Source organism: Equus przewalskii, chromosome 14 (genome assembly GCF_037783145.1).
Source record: "Equus przewalskii isolate Varuska chromosome 14, EquPr2, whole genome shotgun sequence".
In the NCBI taxonomy this organism is placed as follows: Eukaryota; Metazoa; Chordata; class Mammalia; order Perissodactyla; family Equidae; genus Equus; species Equus przewalskii.
Window position 1 is genome coordinate 58,850,262 of NC_091844.1, and position 16,873 is coordinate 58,867,134.

The following is a 16,873-nucleotide window of genomic DNA, read 5'->3' on the forward strand; positions in this document are numbered from 1 at the left end:
AGGAAATAGCTTTGGAAAGGAAAGAGAAGTAGGCTGGGGGAGGAAACAAACCACACTGTTAAGAAAGGAAGAGCCACATTTAAGGAAGCATTTGAGGGGTGAGGACAACGGAAACACTTAAAGGACTCGATCCTAGGCAATCCTCCAAGGATTAAGTCATAGAGGGCAGTTAGGTTGCGGTTAGATTTACCAGTTTCTCTCCTGAAAGATATACTGGACCTTTATTTCCCAAGGACCACTCATTCAGCATTGCTGAGCACCTAAATAGTGCCGGGGACTGAACACGAACTGGTTTTGCAAAGATGAAAAGGGCACACACAGTTCCTGTCTTCAAGTGCTCCTAGTCTTTAAAACAGGACATCCTAAGAGGTAGGCAAGGGCCCTGCTGCAAAAAAGACAGTAGCGATAAAACTTGGAAGAGTCCTCAGGGCTCCACAGAGGAAGTGAGCAGTGGTCCGAAGGACAAACAGAATTTCGATAAGGCTTTCGTATCTTTCAAAAACAAATGACGTGAAATAGATTGTCCAGAAGAGAAAGGGTTGGGATGAAGGATGAGATTTTTATACGGAAGGTTTAAAACACATTTAACTGGAACAGGGACTTACATAGACAAGTCCCCTATAATTGTCAGAAAAGAAGGGTCCAGATGAGAAATGAGCGCTAACTGATCTAGCATTCGCCCGTGTGGAGCGTCTTCTTCAGACTTGCACCTTGCTGCATTCAGTAAATGTTCACTGCTGTTCTCGAATATCTAGTTAGGGGCAGGGTGAGAGTCCACGCACTTCTACCAGATTTTGCACACTACAGGGAGAGAAGTCTCCTTTCACGGTGGCAAACCCCTTTTCCCCTCACTCCCTGCAGTTTTAGGGTTGTGTGAGGTGTACCTGCAGGGATTTTAGAGGTTTTTCTCCTCCTCTTTTGAAGAGAAGTAAGAAAAGCATTTAAATTAGCGGGAGGGCGGTTAACACCCGCAGCCCCGGCCCAGTGCACGCCTCATCGCCCGCCCGGCCTCCCTCGGCGCCCCGCCTCGGAGTAGCCTAACAGCGCTAACCGCCGCGGGCTAGCAACGGCCCTTCGGCGGCTCGCGACGGGCGTTGCGCGGCCGGGACTCACAGGCCAGCGGCGAGTTCCGAAGGCGCAGGGCTGGGGGCTAGGCCGGGCCGTGGGCGGCTTTTGACGAACAGCCGTTACAGCCAATTGAAAGCCTGGTCGACTTTTCTCCCTGCCAATAGGGAGCGAGGCCCAGGCTGGGGGGGCGCTTCCCGGGGGCTGCGGCTGGATTCGATCCTGCGCGGCGGCGGAGAAGGCGGGGGCGGAGGCTCGCCCGGGCGACAGGGAGTGGATTAGGGGAGGAGGGAAGACCGGAAGCCACGGTCGCGTCCCCATCCTTACATTCGCTCTCCTGGGCTGGCAACGGAGACGGAGGAGGGAGAGGCTGAATGTTGGCTCCGTGATAAAGGGAGCGGCCGCTCCGGAGCCTCCTCCTGGGGCGCCCCCCTCATCCCGCCCGCCCTCCGCACTCACCGGCTCCTAGGCGCGCCACCCCAGCGGACCGGCCGGCCGGCCGGCAGACGTTTGCTGAAGAGGCACTGCCCGCGGCGGGGACTGGCCCGCGGCGTCCGAGGCCCGCGCCGCGCCGCCACCCCCACCCGCCTGCTCGCTGGTCCCTCTGGCCGCCGCCATGTCCTCCTCCTCATCCTCCCCCAGGGAGACGTACGAGGAGGACCGGGAGTACGAGAGCCAGGCCAAGCGCCTCAAGACTGAGGAAGGGGAGATCGACTACTCGGCCGAGGAAGGCGAGAACCGCCGGGAAGCGACGCCCCGGGGCGGGGGCGATGGCGGCGGCGGCGGCGGCCGGACCTTCTCGCAGCCGGTAACAAAGCGCGGCGCCCCGGCCGCCGTGCCTGGCGGCTCCCCGGGAAGCAGGGCCCGGCGGCGGGACTCGGCCCAGGGGCCTCCCGCCCGCCTCCTTTCCCTTTCCCGCCGCGCTGACCCGGTCGGGAAGCGCCGGCTCTTCTTTTCGGGGCTTTTAATCTTCGCCCTACCTGTTCCCCGCATCCCGCCCGCGAATCCGGCCCCGGCCTGGCCGCAGGCCCCGCCGCGAGTCGGCTGCCGGCCCTGAACTTGGGGAGGGTCTCTGGGCGGGAGCGGCGGGGAGGCGTTGCTTCCTCTCTGCCGGGCTGCGGTGCGCGAGTCGCTCTTTGTTAGTGAAGTCCTGCGGCCGCCGGCCGGCGTCGGGCCGACCCTCGAGTCCCGCTGCCCGCGGCATCCACGCGCAGGGCGCGATCGCGGGCTGGTGGCGTCGGTTCCGCCCGGGGCTCTCTCCGCCCGGGTCCTGAGGAGAGCCGGGGCTGAATGACAGATTACGCCCGGGGCTTCCCCCCCTAGTTCCCCTGAAGGTTTAATTAAAAATGTTTTTCGTCTCGGCAGGCATGGCGTGCATGCTTTGCTACCCAGTTTCGTGATTATGGCTCAGGACAGTTTTTAGCTCTTCGGTTAGAAAAAAACCATGTTAGTAAGTGTTAGCACACTCCTGCTCCCAGGTAAAACAAACCTTAAAGTTCCCTCCGTTGTTCATTGACAGTTTGTTCCACATTTGCACCGCGAAAAGAGGAACGGAACTCAGGACTGCATTAAACACACGTTCCTAGATTCTTGTTTCATCAAATATGTTAGCTGGAGGCAGAAGGAATGTGAAAGTCGTTTTGTCCACAGCAAGTAGTAACTCAGCTTCAGTTAGATGGAGACTTTAAGGAAAGCAGACGTTTTTGCCCTTTTTTGGTGCACTTAAGCTGTCTTAATGACTTAGACGTTCTTTAAACATTTAACACATTTTGTGATTTTTTTTAAAGAAAGCTTTACCCGAAATTGTACACATGTATTCTATTATTAGATTAAAATGTTTCTCATCTTTATTAAGAGGCAAGCCTTTTAGCTCTTGTTTGCATTTTTATGTAAAAGATTCTGGTCAGTAGTCCCCAGCGTTCGAGTTTTCAAATACTATACTGTGACAGATCAGGTTGCAACACATTTGAAAAGGAACTTGTTCTTCCGCTAAATAAACTCGTTTCCTCACGGTTAGATAATACTTTTGATCTTAGTGTCTGGCTATTTGGAATATTCAGAATGTAACTTGGAAGTGTGAAAAAGGGAAGTGCATTTCTCTTAGGAAGTTTCAGTTCAAAGCCAACTCCATTGTGGAAATTGGAAACAGGAATATTATAACTGATATTTAGATGTATGGGATCAGTGTATTTCTTTTGCCAAAAGTCTTGCTTGAGTTTTCCTGCAGCAGCATGAAATGTCTTCCATTAAGTGTGTTAAAAAAATACTTTAGTTCATAAAAATTTCTTTTGAAGACGTTAAACATTAGGCCAGTAGTATTATTTTGGATGTTGGGAAGAAATAATGTAATTAATATATCAAAAGTGTATTGTATGGAGCAGTGGAAATAGCACTGGGCCAGGGCTTGGGGAAGAGTCAGGAGTCTTAGCTAGCATACAATCTGTATGACCTTGGGAAAGTCACTTAACAACTTACTGTGAGTTCTCTTAGTCTGTAAAATGTGAAAGTTGAGCTGCATGCCTTCCATACCGGAAGTTGTAGTTCAGTGATTAATGTAATGCAGCTTTTAAATTACCCAGGCAGGAACTAATATATATATAGATTGAGTTACAAATTTTAATTTTTGTTTATTTTACTGCTGTTATGTTTCTCAGAGGGTGAATTGCTTTAATTAACAACAGAACCAATATTGCATGGCAAAAATCTAATAAAGGCTTATTTATCCTGTTTTTAAACATTTTTCTTCCTGTAAGTTTTGGTAGTATTTTGAAATCATTGCAACTATGGAAACCCGTGCATAATAAAATTCTATTAGGATAGGAATTCCCTGGATAGTTTACTGTCTAGTGCATCATCATCCAGAAATATGGTTATTCAAGTAACTGAAAAGGGTTTGGCTCAACCTTGTGGTCCTTCAGCCCAGTCAGGGAAGCAAAACGTTTGGGTCAAACTGTTAAAAGTAAATGCAAATTAGGTACAATGATGGGCGATCTTTCCAAGTCTAGTTGGAAGTTAGTAAAGTGTAAAGTGAGACTTCAAAGATTTACATTGTTTGGCTTTTCATAATTAAGCTTTCATGAGTGCTTTAATAATATATTAACTGGATTTAAAGAGGAAAGTATTTAAGAAAAAGTGTTTCTATAAATACTCCTAATTTAAAGATGAATCAATCATGTGAATGATCATATTGTTTTTAAGGTGTAAAGAGAAATGAGTTAGTGTTTGGGTATGAGAAATAAAACACTCTTCAAATTTGTATCTCCTGGCACTTATTTTGAAAAGCAAAAAGTTACAGTGTTTCAGTTTCATTGGTCTGCATTGTTGAACAAACCTTGATTATGGAGGTTGGTGCTGTGTGTTATACAGTTACTTTATTCTTATGGAGTAAATGATGCTCTTTAAATTTAGCAGGCATGACCTTCAAGATCATATAATAGTAAATTTCTGTATCTGCTTTTAAGAAAACAGCTCAACTTCAAAATATTAGGGTTTCACTTGGCAAAACCAATTGAGAAATTGAATTGGAAGGTTACCTAGAAAAAAATCTGCTTTTAAAAAGACTGATATCAATAAAAATTTATGGGGTGCTAATTCATTTCGGAGACTTTCAAGTCTTTCTTTTACTCTATTCTGCTAGTGGGAAACAGGCAGATCAAAGATTGTTAAACTGGTTTGTTTGCTGATGAGGTGAAAATTTAGGTTTCTCGACTTTTAATAAATAGACTTGTAAGATGGCAAATGCCAAGATAAAAAAGGAGATCCTAGGATTTCCAAACAAAAGAATATACATTATGTAGAAAATGTAGTTTAGGGACTGGCCCTGTGGCTGAGTGGTTAAGTTCTCGCCCTCTGCTTTGGCGGCCCAGGGTTTCACCAGTTAGAATCCTGGGCGCGGAGATGGCACCACTTGTCAAGCCATGCTGAGGCGGCGTCCCACATGCCACAACTAGAAGCACCCACAACTAAAAATACACAACTCTGTACTGGGGGGGGGCTTTGGGAGAAAAAGGAAAAATAAAATCTTTAAAAAAAAAAAAAAGAATGTAGTTTGAATTTAAGATACACTATTGTACTTCAATGGTCTAAATTACAGAGATGATAGGAATATTATGATGGCTTATTGGATGAGTATGGGATGGAAGATGGGATGAGGTCACTTTGTTAGTTTAGCTCCCACAGGAAATGTTTAGAGACCGTGACAGTGAGTATAGTAACTACACTCTGGGGAATAAAAAAGTTCAAGGATGCGTGCCCTGGAGGTAAGTGCCAGAGCCTTGAGGCTTTTATAGCAGTAATATCCTATGTCTCCTTTAGCTAAGCTGGTACAGTAGAGTGAGGATTTTCAGGCCTTGTTTTGGGAAAGAAATGAAAAGTAGTAGGTTTACCTATCTTTTGGTTTTAACAAGTGACTATGTTTCTTCATGTTAGTACGTGTAGTGAAAAGAGCTGTCAGTAGAGCCATAAGTCCAACCAAGGCAGGTATCTTGGCTCTCCTGCTAACATGCTTTGTGACTTAACCTCTCTGGAACTCAACTTGCTGCCTATCACATGAGATGGTTGGATTAGATGATTGCTGTGATCTCTTAACTCATTAAAAAATAATACTTGAGCCCCTACCATGTGCTAGGTGCTGTTCTTAGTGATGGGGCTATAATAGTAAAAAAAATTACATATCTAAAAATCTTTGATTATGTGTCATTTATTCCTTTTTTTTTTTCACTCTACGAGATTGAATACAACTTTCGAAGCTTGTAGTTGCAGCCATAGCAACAACTCAGATGAACCTAAACAAAACAAAAAGTGGGCAGGGGTAGGGAATTAATTGCCCCATATAACTGGGAAAGCAAAGTTGTGGCACTAGTTTCAGGCATGGCTGGATTCAGGGATTTAGATTATGTCACAGGCACTTGATTCTGTCTCTTTCCATGTTTCAGCTCTGTTTCCTTTATGTGGTGATAAAGCTAGGCTTACATTCTTATAGCTAGCAAATAAAGAGAACACTTTCTTTCCCCCAGTGATTTACCATATTTATCCCCTCTCATCAACCATTGTTATCTCCCCCTCCCACCAGCTGATCACTGGGCTTCCTCTGAAGTTGGGGAGAAATGACTATGTGATTGAAAATACCAAGGGAATAATATGGAGTTGAGGAGTTTTTCTTTATCTTGCTTTCTTTTGTGTATATGTGTGTGTGTGTTTAACCAGGAGGAGGAGGAAGGGGTTCCGGGTAGGCAAAACCAAAAGATTTCTACTACATGAGCAAAAAAATAAAGATTATTTTTTAAAAAGTTATTTGAATCACATGGCTATTTTTAATCTTTGCTCTGTAATGTGATCAAATGTACCTAAAAACTTTGGATAGGAAAATTAAGGGGTTTCCCGTATTTTGGATCTGGTGTATTATTTCTTTAAAAAAAGAAAGAGACCAAGTAAAGAAATAGTGACTGGTTAAGTTAGTAAGAGAAAATAGGTAGTTAATTCTAAGCATAGTGTGAGTTAAAAAATATTTGCAGCTTCCCCTTAAACTACTTTGTTCTTGGTTTATATCAAGTATCCAAAATAAAAGAGAGGATAATCTTAAATATCTGGAAATACTGTATTCATTTCTTGGTACTACGTTCATAAATTCTAATGTATCCAGAGAAAGATTACCAGAGGAGGGCACTTGAAATCACACCGTCTGAGGAATGACAGAAGAATCTGGGCGATATTTAGCCTGAAGGGTAAAGTTAGGTGTGATTTAAGAAATCGTTACAAATAACTGGACGGTTATCATGAAGAAGAGGGAAAGGTAGATAAAGGTAGGGAGTGCCAACTAACATTTATCGAACCCTTGTTCAATAACTACATCTAGAGCTGTGCTACACATTTAATATTTGTTGTTCCCTTTTTTTATTGTAATCTTACATGATAAGGATTTTGGTTTTTTTCTTCTTTTTTTTTAATAGTGAGACTGAGGCTCAGAAAGGTTAAGTAGTTATCACTGAGCCAGTAAATGTCCAAAGATTCAAAAGCTGGTCTGATTTCAAAGGCTGTTTTGGATAGGAAACTACAGGGAGACACATTTGGGTGCATATTGTGAAGAATTTTCTAAAAATATAATGGATTGTCTGATGAAGTAGTATGTTTCCTGTCATTGGAGGTATTTGAGGAGAGGCTAGATAATCAGTTGGCAGAGGGTCTGTGTGTGTTTGGTGTTGGATGAATTACTGAATTTGAAGCTCGTCTTTTTTAATCCCATAATTATAGGAGGGCAGAAAAGGTCGTTCAGTGACTGTTGAGCACATGTCCATGGAGACCTTGGGAAAACAAAAAAGCCTAAGGACATTGTGCCTACCCTTTGTGAGTTTTCAGTTAAATTGTTGCTTTACTATATGTAGAGATGTTAATGGGACTTCTCAGTCCTCGAAGAGAAGCTGCATTTATGTTCTGCTGAACTAACTTCCTTTTCAGTAGAGCCAGGTCTTCAATCTGCAATAGTCAAAATTAGTACTTAAGATTGGTATTCTTAGAGTTTGTCCTTGAGAAAGCCTTTGAGGGGCTGGGAGTTTAGAACAGTTATGACGGAACTGGTCTGTAGCCTGCAGTAGGGACTAATATTGCCTTCATTATAGTTGACCCAGTTTACATGAAGAAGGGATTGAGTAATTAAAAAAGAAAAAGTGAACGTAAATTGCAGGCATGAGTTCATTTGCTAGGTACTCACTTGGAATATTGTTTCTAGTCTTCTGATAAGTAGACCAGGAGAGAGGCTAGCTAACTGAACGTTTGAAATGGAAAGCATTTGGGCTTCTGTATGAGAAAGGATTAAAAAAAGAAAATTATTAAGCTGGAGAAGAGATGATGAAAGTATTAATATATGGAGAGGGTAAACAACACTGATTTGTTCACTAATTTAGAAATCAGATGCATAATATGATGCTTAGAAGAGGTAATTTTAGGGTAGGTAAAAGAAGCTCTACCAGTGATTTCAGATTTCATGTCACCAGTATATAGTATAGGTAGAGATAAGAAAATATTGATTTAAGAAAAGCAGTAGTATTTGGGGGGGGGGCGGGAATCAGGTGGTGAAAATATGGTTTGAACAGATATCTTTAATATATCAGTTTTATATTTGGAAACAACCCTAGGTGGTTGTTTTTTAAATAAAATAGAGAAAGGATGAGAAATTTTTAAGTTCAAGAAAAAGGGACATAATTTAAAGATAGAGAAATATCAAGGTAGATAAACTCATGAATGGCAGGGAAATATGGGTATGGGATATGTTTTCAGCCTTGAGGTTAAGATAGTTATATGTTCTCCCAAATACCACATTGATTGCATTAAACATCTTCCAGCTTTTAAAGAATGACTTAAGTCTCCATCTTTTCCATTTAGGAAATATGATTAACTAATAACATGTTAAAGTCAGATCTTTTGGGGGATTTTTAAATTGGTCCTGTGATCCATTTTTTAATGAGAAGACCAATTTGAAAAATAGTCATGTCTTTCAGCAGTATATTCAAGATGGTGGTTATCCATGATGGGAAGGGAGGTAGGAGGAAGAAATGTCTTCAACTGATAGTGTTTTGTTTATTAAACTGGGTGGTGAATTAATGAATATTTTTTATATTGTTTTTCATATCTTTTTGCAGGTCTTAATTATATAATAAAATAATTTCCCAACTTTTTATTATGTAAAATGTTCAAATATGTATGTCCTTCACCTGGATTCATTAGTTTTTCACATTTTGCCATTTGGGAGTTTATCTCTATATGTGTATATCTATATTTGTATACATTCTTTTTTCCCTAAACTATTTGAAAGTGAGTTGTAGACATCACGTAACAATTCATCACTAAATATCCCAGCTTTCCTAAGAATAAGGACATTCTTTTCTAAGACAGTAAATAATTCCATTATATAATCTAATATCCTATCTGTATTTAAATTTCTTTAATTGTCCCTAAAATGTCTTATAAAAGCATTTTTTATCTATTGTAAAATGAAGACTCACGTATTGCATTTGGTTGTTGTCTCTCTTTAGTCCGAATCTGAAATCTTCCTTCCACTATTTTTTGATACTTTTTCAAGAGTCCAGGCCAATCTAGTTTTCTTTTGCACTTTTACCTTTGCCAAATGATTTCTAAGGATCAACCGAGACAACTGTCATTTCTTGCAGTTTATTTTTGTCTAATTATTTTTAATGTAAAACTTATTATTTATACTTTAAAGGTAGGCTCTAAATTAGGTTTTTAGGCATTATTTAGAGCTCTTTTCCTGCGTCATTGTCGTCCAGTTACGTTTAAGAGCTTAATGATGCTAATACATATTTAGTTGTTGAGTTTCACCCAGGCAAAGAGTCTCATTTGTTAAGGTGTCTAATAGAGTGAGTGTTGGTTTACATAGGGTACAATCAGAATGATTTGTTTTAAACTTAGTAGCACATAATGAGTATCAATTTAACCATAGAAAAGACTCAGCATAAACAATTCAAATGAAATCTCAAGGATTGAATTAATATTTGCAAAGGACTGAATTATTTCTTGGATTCGACAGTAGTGGAAGAGTAGTCCCCTGGTTACTTTTTATGTTAAATCACTTCTTTTCTTTAAACTCTGACATAATTTTTTATTGGCAGGGTACAAGACTTATATTTTTCTAATAGTCTTTATAATAAAGAAAAATTGGTGAGTTTTTAAAAAATAGCCATGAAAAAGGGATTTAATTTTCTTAAAACGATTCTTAAGTTGTTTGGTTTTTTTTTTTTTTGGTGAGAAAGATTGTCCCTGAGCTAACATCTGTTGCCAGTTTCTTTTTGCTTGAGGAAGAGTGTCACTGAGCTAACATCTGTGCCAATCTTTATGTTTTTTTTTTTTGTCTGTGGGATGCTGCCACAGCATGGCTTGATGAACAGTGTGTAGGTCTGTGCCCAGGATCTGAACCTGTGAACCCTGGGGTGCTGAAGTGGAGTGCGTGAACTTAACCACTATGCCTCTGGGCTGGCCACAAAATGATTCTGAAGTTTTTGGTTTTTTTAAACAACTTTTTTAAAATTTATTTTATGTTTTAAGATTTCATTTTTCCTTTTTCTCCCCACCCCCTGGTACATAGTTGTATATTTTTAGTTGTGGGTCCTTCTAGTTGTCACATGTGGGATGCCGCCTCAGCATGGCTTGATGAGTGGTGGCATGTCCGCACCCAGGATCTGAACCAGCGAAACCCTGGGCCACTGAAGCACAGTGCGCCAACTTAACCCTTGGCCACGGGGCCAGCCCCGGATTCTTAAATTTTAATAATAAAACATTAGTGCTTTTAGATTAGTCTGTTTGTAGGAGGAAAAAAAACCTTTCATGTAATGGATTTTTTTCTTTTTTTCTTTTTTCTCCCCAAAGCCCCCTGGTAATGTAGTTGTGGATCCTTCTAGTTGTGGCATGTGGGACACCGCCTCAGCATGGCCTGATGAGTGGTGCCATGTCCGTGCCCAGGATTCAAATTGGCGAAACCCTGGGCCACTGAAGCAAAGCTCGTGAACTTAACCACTCGACCGAGGGACTGGTCCCTGGATTTAAAAAACATATATATGTGAATTGTACACGGAAGTCATTTCTGAAGTGATGCAAGGGAGTTGCCCAGTGGCTAATTGTAAATATAGATCTTTGTCTTAATAGAACTTGAATAAGTAAATGAGAGAAGTGTTTTCATCTTCAAACGTAGTCCCGGGGCTGCCCCGGGGGTGCAGTGGTTAAGTGCGCACGTTCCGCTTCTCAGTGGCCTGGGGTTTGCCAGTTTGGATCCTGGGTGCGGACATGGCACCGCTTGGCATGCTGTGGTAGGCATCCCACATAGAAAGTAGAGGAAGATGGGCATGGATGTTAGCTCAGGGCCAGTCTTCCTCAGCAAAAAAGAGGAGGACTGGCAGTAGTAAGCTCAGGGCTAATCTTCCTCAAAAAAAAAAATCCCGAAAAAAACCTGTAGTCCCTTTTAAAATAAACTTTAAGACCATATATTTATATTTTAAAACTTCCTGTTGGGCATACTCAAAGATAAACAGTACTCCGTAGAAGCCTAGGAAGCCTTGTGTTTTTGAGTACTCCTTGTTCATTGGCAAAGATGGTGCCTTGTAGAAATTTAAGTTGTCAAGTGTACTGCTAATTGAATAAATTCAAGTTATAGTGGGACTAGATAACCGATTAATCAGGGACAAAAGCGATATAAATCTACATCACAGGAAAAATAAAGTATATAATCTTTATATTAAAGAATAATTTGAAATTGGGACTTTTTGTTCATTTGGACTACTTAAGATTTTGATTTTATGGGGTGAAACTATGTAATTGTGAGTATAAAATATATTTCCAATCGTAGCATGCTCTGTGTATCTGCCGAAATTTTTTCTGAGATTTCCTTGAAGTTGAAATTGGTTATTAAATAACTTATTTGTACTTCTTATTGAGAGTGAATGCTCCCTTTTAAGAACTCAGAATTTTCGTGCCAAACATTTAATTGATGATTTTACTCTTAAGTCCCTTTGCTAACTCGTGAATTGCAATTTGGTTTGGGATTTGTATTTTAATGTTTGCTTTTTAATGTAGAGTTGAATTTACTAAAAGATGCAATTTAGACTTTTAAAGTTTTTACCTAGACATTATTTTTTCTTGCTAGGAGGCAGGTGGAAGTCATCATAAAGTTTCTGTTTCGCCAGTTGTCCACGTTCGAGGACTCTGTGAATCTGTGGTGGAAGCAGACCTTGTGGAGGCTCTGGAAAAATTTGGGACAATATGGTAAGGACGATAGGGATTTCATGCAGATGGGAAACAGTATGGTAGAACAAGCCTTGCTTGCTTGCTACAAGCCTTGATGTTTAACCATCGTATATATATATATTAAGTTTGCCTATGACTGAATTTCTTTGGAACCTTTTAAGCCTGTTATTTTTACCTTTCTGGGATGATGCCTAGATGTATTTTTGTGAATCCAGGATCACCTCTCACTCCCCAACCAGGTTGTATGTATGCAAAATTGATTGCATCTTTCATCTGATTTCAAATGAGTCCATGATTCCTTCTTAAATGTTGCTTTAAACCAATGAGTTGATTATACCCTTCATCTTCAGAGTTTCAAGTTGTGATATTTTTTTTTTTTTTTTTTTTTTTAAAGATTTTATTTTTTCCTTTTTCTCCCCGAAGCCCCCTGGTACATAGTTGTATATTCTTTGTTGTGGGTCCTTCTAGTTGTGGCATGTGGGACGCTGCCTCAGCGTGGTCTGATGAGCAGTGTCATGTCCGCGCCCAGGATTCGAACCAACGAAACACTGGGCCGCCTGCAGCAGAGCGCACGAACTTAACCACTCGGCCACGGGGCCAGCCCCTAAAGTTGTGATATTTAAATACTGATTTTTTGGGGTTTTTTGTTTATTTTGGAATGTTTAGGAATTAATTTGCAACTAAAAGTGAGTAGATTAAAGGTAGGCGTTATTTGCTAGGTGCCTGTTCCTGTGAGTTCTTATGCAGATCATGAGCAGTCAGTGTTTTATCCTAGCTTGCCTTCCTTTTGTGATTTGTATTCACTTGGACTCCTCCTTTCTCTTCCCACAGCTGGTGTATGCTTAACAATGTCCACTTAAGTGAAGACATAATTAGAAAAGTGAATCTGCTGCCAAAAATAGACATTCAGAAATTCTTTCTAAATTATTTTTGGAGTATGCCTTGCTGTTGTACTCTTTTTAGTATGGATAATGTAGGGTTGATTTTATTATTGTTTTTTACAAGGTGATTGTGTTTGGGGTTTTTGTTAGAGGCATCAGAGAGCCAGACTAAGTCAAAATACATAAAGCCGAGAGAAATTTCAATATATTTGCTGAGATAGCTTATTTCAATTTTATAAAAATTTATATGGACTTTTTGAGTACTGAAAGGATGTATAAATAGTTGGTGGGGGAGTGATCAGAGATGTACAACAGAAAGGAAATCATTGCTTCAAAGGAGTAGGAGTAGTGTTAGGTGACACCTTCCATCATGGCATATTTTTTTTTTTCCTGAGGAAGATACATCCTGAGCTAACGTCTATTGCCACTCTTCCTCCTTTTTTGCTTGAGGAATATTAGCCCTGAGCTAACATCTGTGCCAGTCTCCCCCTATTTTATATGTGAGATACCGCCACAGTATGGCTGATGGGTGGTGTAGGTCCATGGCTGGGGTCTGAACCTGCAAACCCAGGCCACCAAAGTGGAGTTTGCTAACTTAACCCCTATGCCGTGGCATCTTTTTTATTAATTTCTTTGGTGACCTCGTTTAGAGGTGGATAACTTGGCAAACCTGTTATCTCTTCTTGTGTACCACAGAAACCACTGTTAGATATTTTTTGTGCTTGGAGGTACAAATTGGGAATCCACATGGGCATAAGAAAGCCCATTTCTTGAAGTATCACTGAGATGACTACATCACTTCTTAGTTGTTTGGAGTGGATATTGGAAGTTAAGTCTGTCTTGAGATTTATGTATTGAAGCCGACTCCTTAGACCTTATTTAGACTTGCATGTTGGCACTAGACTAACTCCAGTCGTTATAAGGATCTTCTAAGTGGTGCATTGTCCCAAGAAGTTATAAAGAGATGGTTATCTCTGGTTTATTTTTCTTCTGTTCTTATATATATAGGGCTTTTTAAGTTATTTTCTTATAGCCAAGAAATGTAGAAGCTGTGTCAGAAAACAAGTTGATGAGCAAATACAGTTGGAAACTTTAGGGAAATACTAGCTATATTGATATTTTGATGTTAGTTATGACCGTGACCTGAATGTGGGGGATTAAAGAAATAGAACTATTTGATTAAGTTGGTGAGTAATTTAAATTGTTTTTAGGTGGCCTGGCCATTTTTAGACTCTATACTGTTTGATACTTAGTCTGTGGTAAAGTATTCCATATATGAATGTTATTCACTTAATTTACATAGTACATCATTCTGCCCTCAAGATTAGAAAAGTCATGAAATAATTGGAACAAATTAGTGTTTAATTGAGAGCTTAATTGGCATAAATATGTGTAAAAGGAGTTTGAATTGTGTGAAATGATCTTGAATAAGAGGTGGCTGCTATTGAAACTGAAAGAACTTTGAACAACTTCCAATGAGGAGTAGATGTTTTGATTCAAAATGTTGCATTTATTGAACTTTTCCCTATTTGTTTATTGACTTATTTAGTGGTGAGTGTGTATGGGATTATAAAGATTAAATAGAAACTGCTCATATTAAAAAGATGAGTCACCAAGTTCAATACATAGTAAGTTTAGACCTAAAAACGAGATGTATAGGAAAGAAGTTCAGGGGCAACTATAACAAGATACTGAGAATGGTTGTGTTAGGATGATAAAATTGCTGTTTTTTTGGTCTTTATTCTGTAGTATATTCATGCGTTATAAACAAAAGAATATTTAAAAATATATACTGAGTCTATTTTCCTCCCTTTCCCCTCCCATTAAAGTAGAGAATGCTAGGTAGTGATTAGCTATACTAGTTTAAAATTTTAGTACAAAACTTTTGGGACCTAATTTATGCAGTATGTCTTTTGCCTCTTCCTGTTTTGATTTAAAAATTATAAATGTGTTTCAAGCTATAAGCTGAAAGCACTGACCCTACCGTTATCTCTTAGCCTTCTGTTTTATTTTTTCTCTCTTTGGTCTTCCAATCTTCCTCATATTAATGCTTTTTAAAGACTTTTAAAAAATTATGTGCTGACACTCTAATTTTCCCTTTTCTATCTTCACTAATGCCACTTTCCTGGGTAATCTTGTTAAGTCTGTGCTTCTAGGTCACTTACTGTAGTTATAGAAAGCAGTTTTACTATGACCCAGTCTATAATAGGCCAATAAAGAATTTATTTTTGTAGTTTTATAATTTTTCTGTTTCCAAAGAGCCAAAGGGCATTATTAACATATTTAGTTGGTAATATCACTTAGCTATTAAACCAACGTATATTTGTAGGAAGAGAATATTTATTCTTTTTTAATTTCTTTAGCGTAGATCTGATTCCAGGGTTTTCTGTTTTTTGTATGCAAGACTTTAGAACTTCAGCAAGGAGTCTGTGTTTCTAAAAGTGATCTTTCTCTCCTGAGATTTGTGTTTTACGTTTGTAGTTGGTAAATCTTTAAATCCAAGGCCTTACTGTTTCTGTATTTTCTTGTTTAATTTTGAGTGATGTGGGTGGGGAGAGCTAATAAGCCTCATAGACAAACAAATATTGATTGAATTCTTCTTATATACCAGGCTCTGTTTCCAGATTTTGAGGATACAAAGATAAATGAGGCAAGGCAAGCAATTTATAACCTTGACAACACTCCTCCAAGTTTTTTAAATGAGGAAGCTGAAATTCATAAGAAGTTATATAGTTTGCCAGGCTACAAAGTGGTCTGTTTGTTATTAATTAGAAAGCATTTGCCAGTTTCTAAGGTGTAGTGGTAGGGCCTGGATGCCTGATTGATAAGCAGTGCTGTCACTGAGGGCCTCACTTAATGTTATTTCTCTGGCCTTCTGCTCTTATAAAAACCATATTAATTGTATTTTAAATCATTTTTAAGGTTCTTGTTTCTGTGAACAGAGAACATGTTTCCCGTTATGATCCATGTCCTCTGATTTCTTTTTTTCCTGCCTTCCTTCATTTCTTCATTTTTCATTTCATGTGTTAAAATGTATTTCCCCCCAAAAGGGTATACAATGAAAAGTACATACTTCACCCTCTTGCCCAGAGGCAACCATGATTACCATATTCTAGTGAACATCTTTTCATGGATTCTTTAATATTTAAAAATATTTTGGAGGAGATTATTTGTATGAAACTTGGTTGGTTTGCAGTTGCTTCTATTTATCTTTGGTTCTCTGTTTTTAGTAAGATACATGAAAGTATAGTCAGTTCTTAGTTATTAATGTGGGCACTTGTTTATTTGGAAAATTCAATAGAGGTTGTAGTTTCCGTTGTAAGGTGTCCCATCTGCTAACCTTCTGTTGAGTTTTATCTCTCTTGGTTTCTGTATCTAGATATTTTCTAATACTTCCTGGTAGTGGCAGCCTGAGGAATAAACTGGGTGGTGTCATTAGTAACTAATAACAAAGAATTGTGCTTGAGGAGGGCATGAGGTGGAGAAGCTTTCAGTCACAGGAGGATAAGCTTTTAAATAGGCTCCGTCTACCTGCTATACCACAATTTATGTGGATGATTTGAGTTGACTAACGTTGGATATAGGTAGTAAAGAATACTAGTCTGTATGATTTAACACATTTTTGTTAAAGTCTACTTTTACTTGATTGAGAACAAATAATGTTAATTGAACTTATTATATTTGGGTATTCCCTCTCAATCTCCCTTTCAGCTATGTGATGATGATGCCATTTAAACGGCAGGCTCTAGTGGAATTTGAGAACATAGATAGTGCCAAAGAATGTGTAACGTTTGCTGCGGATGAACCTGTGTACATTGCTGGTCAACAGGCTTTTTTCAACTATTCTACTAGCAAAAGGATCACTCGACCAGGAAATACTGATGATCCATCAGGAGGCAACAAAGTTCTTCTGCTATCAATTCAGAATCCTCTTTATCCAATTACAGTGGTATGTATTGTAGTATGACAAACTAAAATAAAAGTGGTTTTGGAATTTGCCTCTAGAGTGACTAACCTATAGTTTTCTTCACTGCTTTCTAGATATTTGAAAATAATGTGGTTTTTAAAAACTTATTTAATTATTAATTTTGATATTAGGTTTAATCAACAAAGAAATAGTACTGAAGCTAAACAGGTCAGAAGCACAGCTGTCATAATTAAATAAGCACATTTTAAAAATT

The 16,873-nt window shown here is 39.5% G+C and overlaps 1 protein-coding gene across 2 annotated transcripts in view; it reads left to right on the forward strand.

The window, feature by feature from the left end:
* The first annotated feature begins 1,265 nt into the window (after positions 1–1,265).
* The window catches only part of HNRNPLL (heterogeneous nuclear ribonucleoprotein L like), a 35,545-nt gene continuing 19,937 nt past the window's right edge, over positions 1,266–16,873 (forward strand). For both annotated transcript variants that reach the window (XM_008523533.2, XM_008523535.2), the window contains exons 1-3: positions 1,266–1,873; positions 11,711–11,829; positions 16,404–16,641. In XM_008523533.2, the coding sequence (XP_008521755.1) occupies positions 1,682–1,873; positions 11,711–11,829; positions 16,404–16,641 (549 nt within the window). In that variant the 5' untranslated portion in view covers positions 1,266–1,681. The remainder of the gene's footprint in view (positions 1,874–11,710; positions 11,830–16,403; positions 16,642–16,873) is intronic.